The following is a 23,057-nucleotide window of genomic DNA, read 5'->3' as shown; positions in this document are numbered from 1 at the left end:
CACAAAAGATGCGCAAGCATTTATGCGCAATAAACATGAATGATAATCAAACAGATGCATGAAAAGACGATAAAGAGATAAATTTTATGAAAGAAGAGCCGATCCTTCACATTGAAATTTTTATGGTTTGTATTAACATATTCTACATGAAGTTATTTAACTGTATTGTTTATTGCATGGCTGAACAACTGTTTAGATGCCGAACAGCGTGTTGCATTTATAATTTGGGTCAAAAGAGGAAGCCATGTTGGCAGAACACAGCCTACCATGTATGATGCTATAATCTCTTATTTATTTCCTATTGATTTCTTTCCCAAGAAAATCTAGGGAACTGCGTTTGGATCTAAACCAATATTTATTACGACTTAAAACGCATTTAGTAAATGACACTCAAAATTTTGCGAGTTATAATTTATTTTATGTAATTTTATATACTCTCTTCTCATTATATCGCGGGTTCCGTTGTATCGCGGTATGTTCCAAAAATAGGATTCCCGTTTCCCCCCCCGATTTTCCACAAGGAGTTCATGCACCAACTTTAGGATGAGTGCAGAGAAGGTTGTCAAATACATTGGCAAATAAAATTTTTCTCACAAATGAAATTTTTTCTAGAGAGAGAGCAAGTTCAAAAGTCCTAAATGTATCTGATGAAAAAAACTATATAAAAAGCATAATAAAATGTATATTTCATTCCCTAACCAGTTTAGGTGACTTTGCTTTCATGAAAAATCATATTTTATTTATAAAAAATAAAAACTGTCCGTTATAACTGAACCAGGCTTCCAGATTTCCAATGCCGCGATACAATGGAACTCTCTAATTTTGAAGGCAATTAAGACTTGTGATTTAAAAATAGCACACAAAATAAACTACGTAAGTTGGGAAATTGATGTTCCTCAGAAAAGCTAGTCCAATACAAGCTTTTTGAACAGCACCTTTGACATGTGAAAATGATAACTTTGTATATCTTTTTTTAGGGAAAAAAACAAGTACCGCGATATTATGAGACACCAGTATATAATACTAATAGATTTTTTTTTTGTACCTATATACATGTACCTATTTTGAAGTACTTTGTGTAACACTTTATAATACCAAGTACAGCGAGAAGCAGCTGATTCCAATTCTGATCTAGACAATTTTTTTAAAATAAAATTCTGTGCATATTTTTGCAATTCAATTTGAATTCATCTTAATGCATGGAAAAATCAGAATCACTAATGTAAACTACCAGAAAGTTCAAACTTTTCCCAACTACTTTTATATCAAAGAGAATTTAAATAATTTTAAGTTAACCATACATTCTATTTAAAGTTTATATTCATCAAGTGTGGGAACAATCTGATTAAAATCAGATACTCGATGCTCCCGTTTTAATGATAAATAATGGAACCGTTCTGCTACTTCCACATTCATATACTTCTAGCTGTAATCACTAAGGATGTTTTCTGTTAAAATTTTACAATTGTTTACATAATGGAGGAAATTTGAATATCAATGGTTGTCAGGTCAAAACACAAGTTATCTTCCTTATCATAAAATGGTGTGGCTGAAAAGAAAGGAAAGAAAGTTGAATTGGAGGACTAACAGCCAAAAAATTTTCTTCCAGCTTATAGGCTGCTTTGTGAATGTTTCCAATTAATTTTATTCTCTATTTCTTAAAAAAGAAACTGAACCTTCTGTTTTAACCCCAAATATCAGCGCTTTAGCCTTAGTCCAACGGTCACATCGTTTACATAGTAGATGATATCACAAATTTGATAAACAATGGCCATATAAAAATAAAATACATGCATAGGTTTTGGTGGCACATGATTATTACACATGAGCATTACAATCACAACTTCTCTGGCATTTCCACAAGAGCTTGGAAAACCATCTAGAATGTATTAACATTACTGGATGTGTAAATTTTATACAAAATGAAGTTGCTTCCCATCAGTTAAGTTGGCTAATGCCTAGTATGTCTCTTCTGTGGTATATTTTAGGATATGTAATTGAATTTAATAAATTCTAGCTCACATCTCTCAACAAATCGTAAAATGTGTTTAATTTATATTAGATTTTCAAAAGAAGGGGATTTGTGCCCTTCTTAAATAAAATGTTAAAAAATAAGTCAAGAATTAGAAGTTCCATAAAAAAATATCTTCATTTTTTGCTTATAAAATTTATCCGCAGGGTATTTCAATGAGGTGGGAGACAATTTCAATCAAGCAATAATTTTGGCCTTGTCATGGATGCCAATGTAATACATTCAATGTGGTTTTTTTGAGCTCTGTTGGAAAGGAGCAATAAGCTTAGCGATACTCGGAATCAACTGCGTTTTTAGTGTGACATAATTGTGAACAGACCATTGAACTGTCCAACTGTTTTGATATTAAAATTGAATTTAATCATATTAAAAAAAAATATTTTGATGTTAGTTTAATGTATAACCTATTCATGTAGTAAATGCCTTGACAAAACTCATAATAAAACGGGGGTCTGTATTCTGTAATAATTATTTACTGCACACTTTATAGAAAAATATTGACTGATTTTAGCAAACCACAGTATTAATGATTTTTTTAAATACATCACACTTAAACACAAAACAGCTATATGCATCTATGATAGATTTTATTAAAGTTATGCACAAATCTCTGATTATTCAGGTTTATGCATAAATTCAAAGTACCAATTCAAATGATTTAATTTAAATGCCACCAACGAAATACTGATCATTTTTCCACAAAATTAACATCACTACTGTGACAGTCTAACCTTTTATCGATTATTTCAATTCTCAGGTTTTGATATATATTTTTTTGTATGTTCAGAATTTGGTTTTGTCAGAATTTGGTTTTGTCAATTTTGTGTTTCATGTTCTGTTACAGATTAAGTAAATCTTTGAAGTCCCAAAGTTGACCAGGATGAATTATCAAAAGACCTACATGAATCACATTCACTCCAGCTCTCTGCTATATCAGCTGGCCTCGATGTGGAAATCACAGACGTTGTGTGATGCTATCATTCGAACTGGCAGCATCATTACAAAAGTGAGTTCATAGAAAATCTCTTTAATAAGTACATTTTTTAAAACTAAGTTTAATATTTTTTGCCTAATCAGTATGAAACATAATGTTACTATAATGCTAATGTAATTCTAACATGAATTCACCTCTGTTTTAGATTTTATACTGTTGTTCTTCATATTTCAGGCTCACCGTGTGGTGCTGGTAGCTGCATGTCCAATGTTACAGTCCATGGAGAATGCTGCAGCAGGGTCCCATTTAGAAGTACGACTAACTGCAGACATCAAACAAGAATCCATCAACACATTCCTGCAATATTTATACGAAGGTTTCATGACACTCACTGAAGAAAACTACAAAGACATTGAAAAAATCTCTAGGCTCCTTCAAGTGGATAACGCCATAAAATGTTGTGCTGACTTTATCAAATGCATTAATTTGCCATCAGGCAATCAGTATCGTTACAACTATCCAGACCAGATGGAATTCAAACATGTGAGAACCACAGAGCTTCAGAAAGTCCAAGACAGAAACCAGAAAAGGTCCACTGACAGACCAATCAGCCCAGGCAGTAAGCGACCTAGATTCCAAAGGCAGCCCAGTCCAATGTCGGATTCCCGTACCCACGACATGTCTGGAATGAAGGAAAGTTACACAGTTAACGATCCTTGGGATCGTGTACCGAGATTGGGATCACACTCATCCACTCCCTCATCTGTTCATGTTCCTAGTCAACAGCCTGGTGTGATTGATATTGTAGAAGACAGCATCGAGTTAATACAGACAGAGCCTCCAGGTAAACGACCAGGAGAAGAGGAGAGGGAGTTAAGAAAGGTACAGAGCACTGTGGGGGTGTCAGTGGCCAGTCAGAGAGACGCCCCCGCAGACGTTCAGATTGTTAGTGTACCTGGTGCTTCAGATGTTTCTAGTCAGAAATCTGCTTCAGATTCCGCTCCATTCATTCCTAGTTCACCCTCTTCATCAGATTCATCCTCTCTGAAAGAGAGACCCCCTCACTATAGCAACCCTATTTATCCACCAAAGACTGAACCAGAAAAATCAGCCAAAAATCAAGAGCAGCTTTCGGATGTTGAAGTTGCCACTCAGAGACCGCGCCCACCTGAATTAGTAGCTGGATCCCAGTCCACCCACCCTTATCCCATATCTATGACCACATCAACCAGACCATTAACCCAGAGTCTTCAGCAGAAGCCTTTTGCTGCAGGCAGTGCCATGCAGGCAGAATCTGTGTCCCCTGGTGCTGTACAGAGGGGCCCTAAACCACAGACGATCAGTCGAGTGGAGAACACAGAGAAGGCCCCTCCCTTAGACAGGCCCCCTCGTGATATGGGGTAAGTCAGTTTATTAATATGCCTTAAGTGAAAGAGTAGATAAACTCTGTCAAAACCTTGAATTTGATATTTGAAAAACAGCAACATGCACTTGAAGTTATCATTGACATAATGATAGAATTAGAAATATTTGAGTGATGATTCCTTTAGGATATGAATATATCATTACTAGTTAGTTGACATTGAATAAATTCATGTAATTTGCTGTGTAAATAACAGTTATTCTGAAGATGATTTACTTTACTTTACAGGTCGCGGGTGAAAGATCACAATAACAGACTTTCCCCAGATATCAGCATTGTGAAAGTTGAGAATGAGTTGGGACCAGAGGAGACAGGAATGTTAGACATGTATGTGTCTGATGTGGGAGGGGGTGGGTCTGGTCAGTCCCACGGACAGAACGATGAGGATCAGAGTGATTACGATGTGGAGGAACCCCCAGGAGACATGCACAGGGATGAAATGTCCAACGAAAGTGGCAACATGAGTATGGACCAGAGTGGAAACTGGTACATGGGCAACTTTAGAGGTTTGTGTTCATGCTTTCTTTTTACCTTGTCAGCAAAAGGGGAACTATCATTGTCTAGATCTGTTTTGAGATAATGTAAATAGAAAAAGATCATTTGTTACGTGAAACTCAAATTCAAACAAATGCTTCAATATGTGCATATGAAAAATTAATTAAATTGACAATTTAAAAAAAACAACCCAGTGTTATTTCCCTTTTTACTGGCAGTAAATCAAATAATGAAAGAAACATTATTTGATGCACTTGTAATGTCAGAATCATGATTATATCTTGAATCACAAGTGCACAAGATTTGTTTCTTTAATCAAGAAATGAGACTCCGTCAAAGCAATCAGAGATGTACCGTAGGGCATAGTTCTGTCATTTTCCTTTTCTGTAACTGGGTATCTAGAAGATTAGATGGGAACTTCTGAAGCCTTATTCTCAGACCCCATATTTTTTCCTCTTTTAGGTCCCTCATTGAGTAGCTTGAGTCCCAGCTTTAGATTCTCGTCTCTGACGTCTAGTTCTCGAGCAATGCGAACCATGAATCAGGAGACGTACGAGACTCTCCTTAATCTAGCACTCGGCACATTCAAGATCCCAATAAAACAGAGAACTAGAGTTCAGAAAAACGCTGTCATTCAGTACTGGAGAAACAAGAATAATCTCTCGGTTAAACTGGTCCAGGGACAGTATACCTTATTTTTCAATAATAGACCAATTACACCAAAAGATGATTAATGATTTGTGAATATTTTTTCAATGCTTCTTGTAAATTCTGTTGTTCAGAAGATGTGTATTTATAGTTTGTATTTTCGCCTGAATAAAAAAAGAAAGATTTCCATCTCTGATTGTTTTACAGAGTCCATTTTTTAGTTAAACGAAATGTTTCTAGGTTGAAATTTATGAAGTTATCAATGTGAATGTTATTATAAATGAAAGTTTTATTCTTTGCTCCATCATAAAGTTGCTAAAGGTATCCACCAGAATCATGATGTACAAAGGGTGTTCTCCATGATTAACAATAGTATTCAGATAATTCAAACGGTAATGAAGCAAAGAATAAAAACATTCATTTCGTACACAGCATTTATTCTTTTCAAAGGAAAGTTTGCTTGAATTACATGATTATAGTAACAAATTCTGACATTGCACAAGGAGAACAAGCAAGCTTTTCTTGAACTAAAAATGACCATTTTCATAGAATAAAGAAAATCATTGTATCAAAGTATAAATTTTTTTTTTCAAGGATGAAGATTGTATTTTAAATTAAGACAAGGGCTATGAAAATGGTCTTTTTTATTATGGCTTTAATACCTAGCACATTAAACAGGTCCCAGTTATATAAGGCATCCATTGCTCTTCCCAGTTTGGTCTGTCATAGGAAAAATGATCTGAAAATCTGTAAGTGTAAAAGGCTTGTCTCATAGATGTCATTCAAGTTGAATAGTTCTGTTATTGATAGACATTGTTCAGATATCATTAGGTGTTAAGTTAGGAGAGTCACGGGCTAGGATAGGAAGTCTATAGGTAGTCAGTTTTTGGAGAAGTAGCTGTAGGGAAAGTAGTTGTGATGTAAGGTTTTGCTGTAGGAATGAAAAGGTTGAGTAGGCACATTGGCTGTAACTGTCGTTATTCGCCTGGTGTAGGTTGATGTTAATGATAAGTCATGAAATCATGTTGGACCTTGTGGAGGTAAGCAGAAAAAAGTCATGAATCAAATGGATTGTGGATGCTGTTGCTCGATATAAGAAAGAAGCTCAAAAGCAAAATGATAAGGAGCCTGGGAAAAGCATTGGATACTGGTTGCTGGCTTACAGTATTAAATATTCTGGACAAAGTAAAATAATGTTCCTGATTTATCACAAAAAATCTACAAAATATACTGCAGTACACTAAAATGCTCACCTTTTCAACACGCCAAGAAAAGGTAAGTTTCCTATCTTCAAAACAGAGAAGGAAAGCATCAAGTGGACTTAGAATGTGTAGAATAAGACCGTTGAGGATTTTGTACATGTATATAATGCTGTAATTAATGTACAACTTTTGTTCATGTGACATAATACAAATATATGATAAAATTGTTATCACTAGTTTGTTGTTTGTTCTGTACGGAAAACAAAATTTTCTTGTCGCAGAAGAGGAAAAAGAATGGTTAGGTCACAGCCTTGCAAAATGCAAATACTGGATTTATAGATTTAAGAGATAAATGCTACACTTCAAGAAAACAGAATTTTATCACTAAAATAGTGAATGCACCCTGTAAAGTTTTCAATTTTGAAAGCTTAGAGGAGGAATATTATTTTGATGAACTTGATGAAGAAATGGAGAAATTACCTGGTTATCATATATTGGTAAGTCACTTTTGTTATTGTATGAAATGTGAATAAAAACTTTACAGAGTAACATTCATTGTTTTGGTCTGAAATTCCGTATCAATTTAAATGGGATGTGGAATGAGTTCTTAATCTTGTCTTTTTTTCCAGACATTCAGGTACAGGAGCATGCAGATTCTCCAAGACCAGGAATTATGGAGGGCAGCAAAGCAATGCATTATGGGGTATGAAACTATTACAATTCTACAATAATTGTTATTTAGATTTCAATCTTAATCTTCCAAAAAGGCATCTTTTATATGTATGCCTCTCTCTTTATTTGTAGATGGTAGAGCTGGCACCCAACACCTCCGTCTATCTGTACAGAAAGCAATATGAAACAGCGCTGAGTAAGATCAAGTTTAATGAGAAGACCCAGTCAAGGGATGGAACTCCAGCAGCCAGATATCTACTGAGTACATTCTATGATAAGTCGGAGCTCATCAATGCAACAATAAGAAATACAGAAGGCGACTATAATTTGTACCAAGGGTACACACCGCTGAACCGAGTCATAATATACGCTATAGAAGGTACATGATGTCAGTAAACTGGTCATCCAGCTCTTACATTCTAACTTACCTAACAGATACTTCGGCCAAAAAACTTACCTAAAGTTTATTGGGCTGAATAGAATCTGTTTAATTTTTAGCATCAACATGATGGCACCTTTGAAGGAGCATGGTCATGATTTTGATCAAAATTTATTCTACCAGTTTTTTTCTTTACAATGATTTAGAAATGCTCTTCTAATGATCAACTAAAATTTTAATGTCTGTTTTAGAGTTGGGCAAGGTACAGAGCTAACAATTCTTTGTTATTTGAATAGGGCTCATATGCCACATTTTTGTTTACATTGGTTCAAAATACTGTTAAAAGTCTTTTCAAGTTGATTTTGTATCTACTAATTTGTTTTAATCATTAACAGTATTAACAGATCCTGGCATTTGTCACATTCATTTTTGGTCTAAACCTTGATTTTTTTGTCCAAATTCAATATGGAAACAAAAAACATGATATGTTTACATAACAGAGAATCTTGAGCTCTCTATCTCGCTTAAAATTTGACAACCGACACTCAAATTTTGGTTGCCTAAGCTTTTGCTAAACATTAAAAGCCAGAAAATAAATTTTGACCAAAATTGTGACCATGCACCTGTAAGATATGTTGTCAAATTTACACATCACACAAGTAATGTTAAGAACATATGTATCCATTCTTAAGAAATAAAGATATCAAGATTTTTATGAAGCATTGTGAATGATGTTGCAGATTTTTGCACTAAATATTCGGACACAAGACTGACCACAATTCACCAAACTCTTGGAAGCAAGATAACATCTGCTAGAGCTAGACGAAGTAAAGTCAGAAAAGATTTCATTTAGACCAGTAAGGTATGTCATCCCTCAGGTCAAAAGTTTCTCTGTTTCAAAACTAAGGTTTTAGAAGTTTAAATAAAACATTCATTGTGGATAAAATACGCTGAAGTTTTTTTTATTAGTCTCAGATTTGATGATTTAAAAAAATACAGAATTCACTGTTTTGTGTAAGTAAGTTATATATCTCAAATGATTCAAATGGAAAGGTGAGGTTCCATCACTAAGGGGAATTGTTTGACCTGAGGAATGCATGACCTTAGTCAATGTCACACTCGGGCAACGCACACTCAAAAACATCTCAAAACGCAGAAGATTAGATTCTTGTATAAACACTTAAAATACCTTCACCAAACGTTGTTTGGAGGAAAGCTTGTAACTTTGATGAAATTAAATAAGCGAATCCCCACAAGTTGGCAGGTGAATGATATTTGCTGATTTTTTTCTTTCAGTGTTCTGTGTCCAGAAATCAGACTCTTCAATGACAGATACCCACTCAGCTCTTGGAAGAAAAATTACAGCTTATAGAACATTTGCCAGGAATCGACTCCTCAGCAGAAGAAAAAGTTTTACCTGATTGTCTCATACCCCAAACTTCCTGTTTTTAGATGCAGAATGACAGTGCACTTCAGTTTAAAACATAAACTGTTGAATACATTAGAAAATATGTCATAAGGTGCTGAATTGTTTTTATCTTTGTGTTGTAATGTATTCCAATTAGAATTTGTTTTCTGAATATTCCTTGCATTATCTTTTTCTTTATGATTTGAGGTTAAAGTGACATGGTTTGCGGATTAGTTTAAGGAGGATTAAAGTTTGTTTCATCATTAATAGGGTTTACGACTGGTATATTGTTTGAATTCTAAACAAATGAAGTATGATTCTTGACAGTGATCAAAACATTTGCTATATCTTTGTAATGAAATACGAAAATACATTTGAGATGATTTTTTTTTATCAGAAAAGGATTACATTGCAAATTGAACCTCTCTGTCTTCTGCAGAAAACATGTTCATGTTTGTACGTATAACGGCCTATAATTATCAAGGCTAAAAGATCGGGAATCTTGATATTGTGTTGTGAAATTTGGAATGAAAAGCAGGATGAAATGAGGAAAGATACCAATTTCTAAAGCACATACAAGTACATATATCATGCATATCTCACCACTGCCTGTGTTACATACACTCTTACAAATAACTTTTTCTCATGCTTAATCTTGCTGCAGAATTGTTCGATGACAATTATTTGTTGAAAATGTAAACTGTTGGATATTTGCATCATCCTGCAAATACCAATATTTTAAATTAGTAGACGTATTTTTTAAAATTATTTGAACAATTTGTGAAAAAGATATATGTTAACCCCAAACCTTTGCCCTCCCTTCCTTTTTATCTTATTTGAATTACCTCTGATAAAGCTAATTGAATTTCGTTTGGATGATAAAGAAAAATGGACATACTACATGATTGGGTTTTGAGATTAACAATTTGTATTTTCTCTGACTGAATATTAAAAGAAGAAACAATGGGTGCCGACTTATGATCAGCCGTGACGATAAAGGAATTTATGTTTCTCTTCAGGAAATACAACATCACCTGATGATCCGCAGCTATTGATAGAAGAGGATACTATGGAACAAACATCATTAATTGATAGTAGAGGCCAAAATGAGTATAGTCAAAGTGCCCAACAACCAGGAAGGTCTGACCATTCATTTTCCAGCCCATCTCCACTTCCACTAAGACTTATATCTGGGTGGGAGTCGATGCAGTCCAAAACGAACGACACAAGACCATTTTTATCTGGTTTTCATTCCGGTCCAACCACTTCTCAGTCTCAACCAATGGGTAGCAATTCTCCGATGGTTAGTGTCAGAAAGAAGTCTACAATGGCAAAGAATACCCCTCTCCAGGCTCCTGCATTTCTATGCGAGCTGTGCATGACCTCCTTTTATAGTGAGAGTGATCTGCTCATTCACGAACGATCTATGTACCATAAAGGGTTGTACCACTGTCGATGGTGTTCTTGCATTTTTAAAACGAAAGAAGAACGCAATGAGCATGTTCGTCTGAAGCATGTTGATGGCAGTATGTTTGTTGACATCTGCATTCCATGTGGCAAGGGGTTTAAATCTAGAATGGGCTACAACAATCATATGAAGATGTATCACACTAAAGAGGGAGAGGTCCAGACCTACAAGTGTGAGGTTTGTGGGAAGTCCTGCGCAACAAGAAGTCAGTTAAATGTACACATGCGATCGCACTCTGATCAACAGAACTATTTTTGTGTGACTTGTAACAAGGCTTTTAAACACAAGTTTAATCTTCAGAGACACAACTGCCCAATGTTACAGAAGTAGTAAGCAGTGCATATCACATCCATTGTATGTAATTGTTCTTGTCGATTTCTTGCCCATGAACTTTACTTAGTTTTGTATATTTACTCCACTGTGATTTGATCATTAAAATATTTGGTTATTCAAAATGATTTTCTTCTGAAATGATTAGAGTGTAAAGCAAAGTTATTAGTTTTTTTGTACAACAAAAATGAAGTACAGGTATGTTAATATCGCGAGTTGAAAGGATATGTAATTAAAGCCAACATGTTTATTTTTAGAGCCGAAGAGCCAAGGAGGAACAACAACTATTCTACCAAAACCAAACTTTATTCAAGACCACCTTGGAAATTTTGGCTTTGTTTGTCCAAAATGTGGAAAGATGCTAAAAACAAAATCGGGTTATAGACTCCATTATAAACTTAACCATGGAGAGAAAACTAAGCTACCTGCCTGTGAAGTGTGTGGTAAACACTTTCACTGTGTGAGCAGACTTGAGTCGCACAAGCGATCTCACTCCAAGAACCGCGACTTTTTGTGTTTAAAATGTGGGCGGTCCTTCAAATACAAAAACAATTTGAAGGCACATCTCTGTAACTTGAAAGTGTAGCAACCTCTGGTTTCTTATAGATATATAGTGGATTGAGAGATTTTCGGTTAATTGCACTCCATTACGTACGTAATTTTGTGACTTTCGTCAGTTCAGTAAGGCTGTGCATGTCATCTACGCATATCACACCAGTCATGACATAATAGCGATTCTTACACGCCAATTTATTATTACAGAACCCTTGTCTGCACCAATGGAATCTTTGAGACCAACCCGATCATTGTCTTGGAGAGGATCAGGACCAAGTGTTGGTCGAACGTCAAAAGGTTTCAGTTTCCTGGACACAGAGACATGTCAGGTTATCGCAGGCATTGCCCACCGTCTGATTCAGAATCCCGGTGGTATAAAACGAGTGTGTGCACATTGCAAAAGATTAGGAAGTAAATTTGCGTGTGGGATGTTTAGGAGGTCCTACTACAGATGCGACGCTTGTAATGTTTCCCTCTGTCGTCCAAATTTCAAAGACTGTTTTTATCAGTGGCACCATCAGTTAGCAAAATTAACATTGGAGAAATGAAAGGAAATATCCGATCATCAGAATATACAGTTGGTTACCTGCGCGCTCTTTGAATGCTTGTTTGAAATTAGTTTATGAACTAAGGTAGAAAGGACAGCTCAACACTTGATTGTTCTATATTTTTCACATTTACTCTGTTAAACTCTTAACTTCTTTTTTTCTCGATGCGTGACTATTCACTAGATTATATAGCTTGTCACTAAATTTAGTTACTATCATTCAAGTAAGGGCGTTCATTCCTGTTTTGATAAATTATTGAATTTCTACATTTCTGCTTACTCTTGAACTGTTGTGAAAGGTTTTTTTTCCTAAGCAGTCAAATTATTTGATTGCTTAATAAATCACGTTGGATTCCAGAGTTGAGTTGCATGCTTTCGATTCAGTACAGTTGACGAGCATCTGACTATGATTCAGATTAATAGGACTTAAAGCTGTGTTTGTATTGGGATGTTGTTATCAGTAGATTTACATACAAGCATGATTCTTAGTATATATTTACAAATAATATATGTTGGAATTAATAACGATCCACATTATTCATCAGTAAATTAACAGAGTACCATTTGCTTGAACAGCTCCACTCTCAGACCAAGTGAGCCCTTTTCTGACGATGGAAACACGTGGTGATTCTGATGGCGGGAAGTTCCACCGACTTGTGCACGCCAAAAATGGCGTATGTCGATATTGTAAGATAATGGGTAACCGTTTTGGATGTGGAGTGGTCAGGACTTCTTACTACAAGTGTGAAGCTTGTGAAGTGAACCTTTGTCGTCAAGTAACGCGAGATTGTTTTGTTAAATACCACGAGTTACTTGATAAAAGGCACCCCAGCGTCGCATTCAGCCAGTTGCTTCCGTAGTAGTGCAGACAAAGTGTATATAGTTCAGTTAGTGGAAGTGATGCTAATTTTAAATATTATAATTGCGTATATAATCGAAAGGAATTCATTTAATTTCAGGATGACTTCTGTGAATATTTGTAAAATGTAATTTTGACAATAAAATTTCACATAACAATGCATATTTATTGTGGTTTGTTGAAAATAATAAAAGATATACAATTTTACATAATCTGCGTTTGATGCAATTTGAGGTTGTAAGATTTCGCAGTAACAGGGGTTTTCGGAGTTGTGAAATTCAATACAGTTTTCTTGTAGATATTTTAGCGAGACTAGGAATCATACAATTTGTCACACTTTGTTTTCAAACCGTTTGATAGCACAATTTTATGGAATGTTATTCATGAAAAAAAATTCGAAAATGATATTAGAATGAGAGAACGGTGAAACCATTGAGGGCATTTTCTTTCTTGCAGAGCCTGGTGCCATTATATCTTTATCAGGAGACGGAGAGACTGTGCTAAGAGATTCGCATATTGGACGAAGAGATGACATTTTCACTTTCATAGAGACAAATAATGGATGCAGTATTGTGCATAAAATGACAGTGATCTGTGGGGGTCGGGCTAAAGTGTGTGTTCAGTGTAAGGCGTCTGATGTCAGATACCCAAGTGGAGAGACTTTAAAGTCCAAATACATGTGTTCAATTTGTGAAGTGTCTTTATGTAAAAGTTATAAAAGAAGGTGTTTTGAAAAGTACCATTTGGCAAAATACCATCCAGTTTGTGAATAGCAAGTTTCCATTATCACCGGGAAACGTGATCGGTGTAAGCAAAGATAAAGAGAAATGCATTTCTTTTTCTTCGTTTTCATATCGTTGTTCTTATGTTTGCAATGCCTTCATTACTTAGTCGACGTTTGGTTATTTCTATGAACTTGTATTCCCCTGAAATTGGTCGCATAGTGACTTTAAAGACAGTTGTTTTATAACAGTGTGTACCAGAAATTAATATGAATGAAAATCAATCTGGCTTTGATCAACTACATCCGGTTTCTGTTCCAGAACCAACAGAGAAGACAACCCGGATTTTTAATACCTATTCGGAAACTCTACAAACTGGACAGAAGCTAAATCACAACCTTGTGGTGGGTGAGAAACGCAGAGTGTGTCAGTTCTGTAAACACTCTGGTCGGAGATTCAAATGTGGAGAAACTCGCAAATCGGCCTACAAGTGTACCGTTTGTAACGTTTTCCTGTGCAAAAAGGAATGTTTCAGAAAGTACCATGAAATGATTATGTGTGAAGTACTACCATTGTGAAATATCCGTATTTGAATGAAATAAAACTTGGAAAGCTTTTTTTGTATTAGTTTGACATGAATGTAGTGCACTTCCAAGAAAATGATGGCTGATGTTTTATAGAAGAATATGTATGTTAAAAACTGTGATTCAAATAATAGTTCCTTGGGTTGTTGAATTTTGCTCTGAGCTGATAGGTCTCTCAGTCTCTATATAATATGAAATAAGAGAGAATGTCAGAGTATGCAACGACCTGAGTGTGAGTTTTCGTTGTCTTTGCAGGATCATCTATGGCGTCACAGTCAATCAACTTCGAGGAAATGGAATATAGATTTCCTAACCTTTCTCATAATCTATACCAAGCAAATACTGGTGCATATCAACTGTACAAACCAGACCCGCGGTTCAAGGCAGTACAAATGGATTGCAATGGTGTCATCCATTCACTAGTTCGGCTGAATATGACTCAAAATCGCACGTGTGGATACTGTAGTCTAATGCGGAATGTAACAAAAGCTGGATTTGCGAAGAAATCGTACTATGAGTGCAATGTTTGCCGAATCCCTCTGTGTCGAAATGAGTACAGATGCTTTTTCAAGTACCATGAAATAATTAAACATCACGGGTTGCAGGGACCAATATCTAGAGCCGAATTTAAGCTGTATACAACGCTCTCCAAAATGAATCCATAACAAACATGAAATCTTCAAACTAACACATGTTCCGTTAAGTTTATTGTAAATAACAGAGTTTGTGCCACTTGTATAGAATTTTTTTAATAAAATGTATCATAATTTGAATTACTTTTTCTGTGTATAAAGTATATGAAGATCCATTAAGGTGAAACTTGCGCATTGTTGTGGTTCGCTTCATTGTGAAGGTGTCGAGAATTGTCACATATCTGAGGTAATTGTCTTTCCCATGTAGTTTAAGTCATACTTTGATTATGAAGAATTTAGATTCCACCGATTTTTTGTATCGGATGCTGTCATCAGTTAGCAGAAGATATTGACAAACTTTCTTTAATTTCAGAACCTTATGCAAGTTACTCATATGAGAATACAATGCGGCATCATGATGCATCTCGATCAATTAACCGAACCCACGCCGGGGAACATCGCCTCTCCAAAATGGATGGCAACAAATTAAAGCGCTGTTTTTACTGTCAAATGACCAAAGTGCGAACTCGGTCAGGATACCGAGTTAAAACGACAAGTCACTGCGTGGCTTGTGAAGTCCCTCTTTGTGCTGGGACCACAAAATGCTTTGAACTCTACCACGAGCTCTTGAAATCAAGCGGACATCACGTGAGCTCTCAGTTGCAAGGATATCATGGCTAATGGGTTTCACCAGAATTTTTGTATTGGAAAATTAAATACCAAATTGTGAAAGTCCTTCAGATTTATAGTCGATTTGTGAGCTTTGCATTTAATTTTTAGTGCATAACATGGGGATGGTAACGGATTTAACTTTTGGCATTATATACTGTATACCTGTTTATTCATATTACTGGATGTAATACATTAAAGGACTACTTTCCTGTTATTATGAACACTCTTTGAAGTGTGGTGCATCTTGACATTTATTATTTATTACAACTGAAAATATATCGAGATTTTGTGAATAAATTTGAAATCATGGATAAACTGTAGAACGAAATCATCCTCTGACCTGTCTTTTCAGATTTCAGACAAGCCTCGTTTTCTCCAGTGTTTCCCAAGCCCCGCCGTAATCCTCCGATGGATGTTCCCCACCGCCTTGTTCCTGGTTCTAGAAAGCGCTGCGCCTTGTGCTACTATTATCGTGTGAAGACCAAATCAGGATGGGATATATATACGAATTATAAATGCGAAGCATGTGATGTTGCTTTATGTAACAGAGTGATAACTCAATGCTTTGGCCGTTTCCATGAAGGCGTCAAACTTCATTACAATGCGCAAATGATCGTCAGTAGTGATTTGGGATGTGAACAGGATAAACGGTGAACCTTATCTGCTGAACAATTTTCATGGGGAAAAATGTCAGGCGAATAGTGAGATCTAAGACACAGAATAGTCTGAAATCAATTTATTTATGTGTTTTGGCTTGGATTTTGTTGTCATTGCTAAAATCTTGGTATTTTGGGAATTTTGAAAAGTGCAGAGTTTTGTGCAATATTTGTCATTTATTGTGTGTTAGTATTAAGAGAAAACATGTCAGGATATTAAATATGAATAGTTGTTAAAATATATTTTTTTTTAGTTTTATCAAGTAAATTGGGTTTATGGCATTTGCTATGATTTTAATATTTTCCAGAACATCAGCTATCCGTTGGAAAACCGCACAACCTTGAAGCAAAAAGTCGCATTCAAACGCAGCTTTCCTTCATTTTACAAACTAACGAAGGGAGCCAAGTGCACATGGCAGAAAGATTCACCGGAAGTAGGAACTACAAGAGGTCCTGCGTGTATTGTCGGTCGATCGGTGTGACGACCAACAGTGGGCGGACTGTGGAGACCCAGTGGAAGTGTGAGCAGTGCGCCGTGGCTCTCTGTATCGGCAAGAGGAACTGCTTCACATTGTTCCACGAAAATCTGACCAAAAACTCACAGGAGTGAAACGACATTGTTGACCAATGATATTAAGTGGCTTAAAATCAACAAAACGGTTAAAAATATAAATTCACAGAAAACATGTTGGAGAAATAAGGGCTATATAATTCAGATCATTGAAACATTCTGAGAAAGCTTTGGATTATTTTGGCGATTGTTCGTAAGATTGAACAAATGTTTCTTGTATAAATGATTTGTTTCTTTAGCAATTGGAGTTTACAGTGTATTTTTCTAAATAATAACACATGTACGTGTAGATGGTGTGAAATGAGTTTGATGAACATAAGAATAGGAATATATTTTAATATGTGCTTCGAATACATGCCTGATTTTGGTTTTGAGACTAAAGGCTCTTGACTTTGTTGAGGTTACAGCCACGTTTTATGCATAGCGTATCCGACGTAGTACAAATGGCCCCTCGATTACCGGGAGTAGTCACTATTGACGGAGAAACACACCGCGCCGTAAAATTTTCCAGAGAGGACGTTCGTTGTGGCAGGAAAAGCTGTCATTTATGCAAAGTGAACAAGCGTAGGACAGAGAGAGGATCTAAAGTAGAAACCTATTTCAAATGTAATGTTTGTAACCTGCCGCTCTGCAATTCTCTTTCGCGAAATTGTTTTGTTACTTTCCATCAACTGACAGGATCTGTTTTAAAGTGAAAAAGATCTTTTCACAACTATATTCCAAAGAATTCACTTTCCACTGAGGTTCTCGGAAAGCTGTCCGTCTTGTCGGAGATGTTTGTATGTAAAATAGTACCTGCAGAAAGTTTGCGATAGAAGCAATCCCTGTTGATAAAATTCTTTATATGTTTCGTATAATATCAGTTATAGTAATTTTATGTTATTTGATGTACCTTTGTATTACATGACATATAATGGCGATTAAGCCTTTTTTTGAATTATTATTGGTTGTCGATGTTTTTGTGTTGAATAATTTTAAACACTTTGACAACTTGTGTGTCCTTGTACCCCTCCATCCACCTCGACAAAAATAATTTTTAAGTATATTCCCGTTTCGTTAAAACATTCTGTAAGTTACTTGTATGTCGATAATTTTTTTGTATACCTGTCATATAAAATTTTGTTTCATCCAAAATAAAATCTAGCTTCTTCTCCATGATTCTATTTATTTTTTAAAGTTAGTAATAAAACGTTTTTGCTACAGATGACTTATAAGGGAGATGCAGGATACATGTATAAAATGTCACAACGATTATCCAGTTTTGAGCAATTTATTTAAATAATTGCAGATTGGGTTTATTTTCAGTCTTCAATGCATAAAAATTATGATGCTATTCGCAAGGTACAATGTTGATTTACAACAACTTCAGTGCTCAGTGATTGATCTTCATTAAGGTTGTTAGATCTTATTTGATCCACAAACCGATGAAACGTTTCTAATGACATGATATAATTTCCCTTCAGGATGAATCGCTAATCTCAGGTTAATTTAGGGTTAGATGGACCATGCATTTGATTTGTTAAACTCATATCATTAATATTTACTTATTATTTGCTAGATTGGTCTGCTACATTGAAGGTAGATTTTCTCTCCAATATTGTATCTTTAAATACACATTACGGATCTTGATCAAATCAATGAGAATGTGGTGACAAAAAACGTGTTTACATTGTTTAAACTGCGGATCGTATTTGTTACTAGTATTTGTTTTCGTTTGACTGATGTGAAGTGTTGTTTGAAGTCTGTGTATCTGTTGTATGGTTGGTATGTCTTAGCCTATTGCACCATGTGAACTTCGAATTGTCCCAACAAATGTAAACTTAAATACTATTCTACCTATCATTGTAGAGGCTCGTCCACGTCCTAAATCGTACAATGTGAAACATAAAGTGAGAAATCCTCCCCCGCCCACTTACCTGGTAGGGACCGTGTTGCACGTGGCAGAACGCCTGCATGCCAAGCGGAGGAGAGTGTGTCAGCATTGCCGTATGACCGGGGTGACAACCAGCAGTGGTCACGGGGTAGAAACCAGCTGGAACTGCGTCACGTGTGACGTGGCGCTCTGCGTCAACAATAGAAATTGTTGGAACACATTCCACGATAAACTGAATAACATGGGCTTGTCGTAAAATTTCACATGTGCAAGCAGATTGAAGACATCGCTTTATATAACAAATAAATTTGGTATCAAATACCGGAAATGGTGTCGGTGATTATTTTAAACATTCTGTTATGTGTTCCGGACGCATACATATCTTTAGATTGCATCTTATTTTGAATTATTTTTATTGTAATGTAATTTAATATGTTTTTATTGTCTCTGTTGTACATAAAAATATTATTGTGATCATTTGTTTGCGTCAATTACTTTGCGCTGGATCATTAAGGCCTAATATAACATGGTTCCCATTGTTCCCAATATCAGCTGATTATTCTTTATATGGAGACATAATGGCACATGTTTTTTTACAGTTAATGATGCGTAGTATTTTGGATAAGGCATACCACCCATTTCCTTGGACTCAATTTTCAAATCCTTTAGGGTTTTACACTTTGTGGTTTCGTTACCTTAAATGTTTTTGTTTAAGAGTAGATAAGTTTATATTGCCATTGAATTACGAAATTGAAGTTGAAAGATGAATCAGATAGATTTAACATTGTTTCATTTTTTCACTGAGAATGTTTTTCTTTCTTTCAGTGGTTGAACAGAATGTTCTAGCATCCGACCCGGCCAGATTCTTGTATGCCATCCCGATTTGCTCTGAAGATAACACGGACACTTTAGTCTTTAATGAACAAAATGCTGAACAAGTTGCTTGCAACTCAAATGAGTGTGAGTGGAAAATTTCATCTGCCTACAGCCTGGCTCAACCAGACGAAAAAGTCGTTGAAGGGATATCGATGGAATATAGAAATGAAAGAGAAAATACTTCCTCTGTGCGAGCAACAAGCTATGAAATCGAAGAAGAAAACTATAAATTATTTTTTGGAAGTTCAAATGAGAAAGGTTTTGATAAAATGTCAGGTTCTTTTGACGAGGCCAATAAAATAAAAAAATTGAAGAAAAGATCAAGAATCATTAGAGGGTCAGCTATCACACGAAAAATATACTCCCCAGAGCGGGGGAATCAAAGTTGTGATGTACTTGACAACACGAAACACTCATTTGATAGAGGACGCGAGAAAATAAAACAAAGTAAACATGAAAGAAGAAACCTTGCAACTCCTTCCTCGAGACTTCCAAATTCGAAGAAATGGTCTATGAGTAAACATCGGAGCATGTCTATGGAAAAAAATGTCAGAGAAAAAGGAGTGAAGCCTGTACGTAAAGGTCTATACCGCTACGATTTCAGAACCTTTCGCAGGAAAAGCAGATTAAAAGTACAACGACAAGTAAGACATCGGTATAACTCACCACCGAGGGCAACAGCAGCCGAGACGCAGAACGAAGCTTGTCAGACCAAGGATAAAACAGCAGAGTCGAATGATGTCCAGAGCGAAAATGCTGAAAACCAAAATGAAGAACATAAAAACTGTTCAACTGAGATTTCGCCTAAGCATCCAGTGCATGTTTTTGTGGATGGACGAGAGAGAGGAATGTGCGTGTATTGCTATGAAAACCCCGAAACCAAAGGAAAAATTGATCTTGTTCGTAACAAATGCAAAGTATGTAACGTATATCTTTGCAATTCAATATTCATAGCAGGAGGAAGATCTTGCTTTGATCGATATCACCAAGAAAATGCAAAGCATATCACAAAAACGTTGCTTGATGAATCTGCAAGTACAGAAGAAATGTTGGCCATCCATTATCCTGTACGCGTGAATCTTAAGGAAGACTTCAAAAAGAAGAAGGTCTGCGAAATTTGCTTTGCGAAGCGAAGTCAAGAAGGTGGCGGTGAATATTCGGTTTCCTCGGTCTACAAATGCAGTGTCTGTACTGTCGGACTGTGCACTGGAAAGAAGGATTGCTTCAAGATCTACCACAATTTACTGTTTGAAGTAAACAATGGGAATTGATTGTTAAGATGCCAAAGTGAATGTACTTTACCGATTACATATTTTTTATGTTGTCATAACTAGCCGAATTTATTGGCGATTGCTTCTCTTATTAACGTTTTGCAGACCTGCAATTCCTTTAGAAGAAACTTGAATGGCTATGTACAAACGAGACATTTCTTTGTAAATATTGCAGACCATCCCCACCCCTTCCCCTTCAGGTATTACAATTACATTATTGATATTGTAGTGTTTGCCCTCAATAGTATTAGTACTTTACAAACTTTAATTTGGACATAATTTGGTTTGTTTTGTTTTTCTTTGCGGTTAAGTATTAGATTGTTTTCATGTAGCACAGTTTCATTAACAATAGTTAAGTGTTGTGAGAAGAGACACAGTATGGTCTCGAAATTCGTTACAATGTATTTTGTTTTTTATATTTCATTAAATTCTAGTGAATAAATAAAACATTAATGGTTCTTGGCTTTTGATGTTGTGTATGAAACCTATTCCAATGAGATTTGGATATTAAAAAGCAGTTGGTATTATTGCATTTGCCTTGCTCATATTTGATAAGTCAAACATATATTGGGTTTTCGCTAGTTTTCAGTTCTATTGATGGCGCTGAATATATTCTACAAATGATCAATTTGACGTTATTTCTTCTGTTTGAAAAAAGACGTATAGGTTTGGGGAATCCGATCGTAAAAAATTTGAGTATTTTAAGACTACCAATGTTCACTTACAATATAAATACTATTCAAAAGTTGTACGCCAATTTTATGTACAGAACGTTTTCATAAGTCTATGTTGAAGGTTTAAGAAGAATTTAGATGTACTTAACATGCATACATTTATTTTCGTTGAAAGTAAATAGTGTGCCGTTTTTACAGCGTTGAACTGTTACAACAATTCTCTTGCAGGAGATCCGGGGCACACAGGTATTTCCCATGAAGTGATTGACTACGACCGCCATATTCCAGTCCGGATCACCCCCGAGGAGAGCGTATGTCAGCGCCGTGTCTGTGTGGTCTGTCGGTCAAACAAACTGAAAACCAGCAGCGGCGGAATGATCCAGTCCCGCTGGAAATGTCACGAATGCCAGGTGGCGCTTTGTAGAGGAAACCGGAACTGCTTTGCGGTCTACCACTCTTCTCTGTTTAAACTTCCATATGAGCACGTGTTGTCACTGAGCCGAGTTTTTCAGCCGGGTCATAAAAGAACGCCAAATATGCCTCATAATGCTAACTAATTTTTCAGAATATATGGTGACGTTCACCTTTTTTAAGAGCAGCGGAAAGGGGGTTTAATTATAAAACCACGTGTGAACTACGCTGAAATCAAGGAACACGCGTATCTTGGTAATGAAGTGTAACGAAATGCCACAATTCAGAGTTTCTTCTAGAGAACAGATTAACTTAAGATTTGCATATAGTTTGGTTGGAAGTTTTAATATGAATGTATACATTTCTAAATGCACCGCTACTGTATGTGAATAAGGTATGCAAGAATTGAACAATAAGAATTCCACGTTTTTTTATTAAATCTGTTATGCAAGTAAAATTGGGTTTTTGTATATTTTATTTCATGAAGCAGTGCTGTTTGATACTAATATATATATTTTTTTCAATCTTTGGAAGTTAATTGATACTCTAATCAGCTTATAGGGAATTAGAGGAACTTTTAATTTAAGCTGACATGCATTCATAAATGCGGCCCTATGCTCCCCAAGGAGCGAACAGGGATAAGTGAAGTAAGTGAAGTGAATTCATAAATAAGCATTATTTCCCTTTTATCACATGCACCGACTACCACCATATAAGTTGTCGATTTCTAATAGCACGCTCATCGCTACCCCCCCCCCCCCCAATAAAGCCGATAGCTCGATTACCGCCACACCGCATTCGGGTATTTCATTCACACGGGACGGAAATATTTGAAGCCTTTTAAATTAGTATTACAGACACTGCACTGGTAAGGAATATTCAGTACAAGACGAAACAAACCAGCCTGACATCAAGGTACACATAATTACACATAATTATATCAAAAACACTTGATCACTGTAGAACGATCTGTGTCAAACTGTGATAATTTTGCACATCCGCAAACCACACACTAGAGCAGATCGTGTAGTGACAGCATATATACTTAAGAAAACAGTGGGGTTTTTTGTAAAAACTGATAAAACAATGTTACTTTGTTATTATCTTGGATTAACTATCACTTATCTACTGTGTTAGATGTTGTGCGGCAAATGTCTATAATA

The 23,057-nt window shown here is 35.8% G+C and overlaps 1 protein-coding gene across 27 annotated transcripts; it reads left to right on the top strand.

Moving 5' to 3' along the window:
• On the top strand, positions 1 to 22,315 carry LOC109620264 (zinc finger and BTB domain-containing protein 49). 27 transcript variants are annotated; one of them, XM_066083888.1, is made up of 9 exons: positions 1 to 125; positions 2,877 to 3,038; positions 3,201 to 4,366; positions 4,618 to 4,895; positions 7,364 to 7,437; positions 7,539 to 7,785; positions 8,526 to 8,612; positions 9,082 to 9,305; positions 10,213 to 10,337. In XM_066083888.1, exons 2-8 carry the CDS (start codon positions 2,913 to 2,915, stop codon positions 9,204 to 9,206), a joined length of 2,103 nt encoding a protein of 700 aa, XP_065939960.1. In that variant the 5' UTR covers positions 1 to 125; positions 2,877 to 2,912; the 3' UTR covers positions 9,207 to 9,305; positions 10,213 to 10,337. The 27 variants fall into 27 exon arrangements, with proteins under 27 accessions (XP_065939960.1, XP_065939961.1, XP_034331678.2 ...); XM_066083889.1 differs by lacking the exon at positions 8,526 to 8,612 and having other exon boundaries at positions 10,213 to 10,335; XM_034475787.2 differs by lacking the exon at positions 10,213 to 10,337 and having other exon boundaries at positions 8,526 to 8,647; positions 9,082 to 9,235.
• The last annotated feature ends 742 nt before the right edge of the window (positions 22,316 to 23,057 follow it).

This window comes from Magallana gigas, chromosome 5 (genome assembly GCF_963853765.1).
Source record: "Magallana gigas chromosome 5, xbMagGiga1.1, whole genome shotgun sequence".
NCBI classification, from domain to species: domain Eukaryota; kingdom Metazoa; phylum Mollusca; class Bivalvia; order Ostreida; family Ostreidae; genus Magallana; species Magallana gigas.
This window is presented reverse-complemented; position numbering and strand designations above follow the sequence as displayed.

Bases quoted from the DNA above. Each gene is read 5' to 3' on its own strand.
- LOC109620264 (XM_034475480.2), top strand. From the start codon at position 2,913: ATGAATTATCAAAAGACCTACATGAATCACATTCACTCCAGCTCTCTG. The intron at 3,039-3,200 runs GTGAGTTCATAG...TTCATATTTCAG, and splicing joins CTGGCAGCATCATTACAAAA to GCTCACCGTGTGGTGCTGGT. The intron at 4,367-4,617 runs GTAAGTCAGTTT...TTTACTTTACAG, and splicing joins AGGCCCCCTCGTGATATGGG to GTCGCGGGTGAAAGATCACA.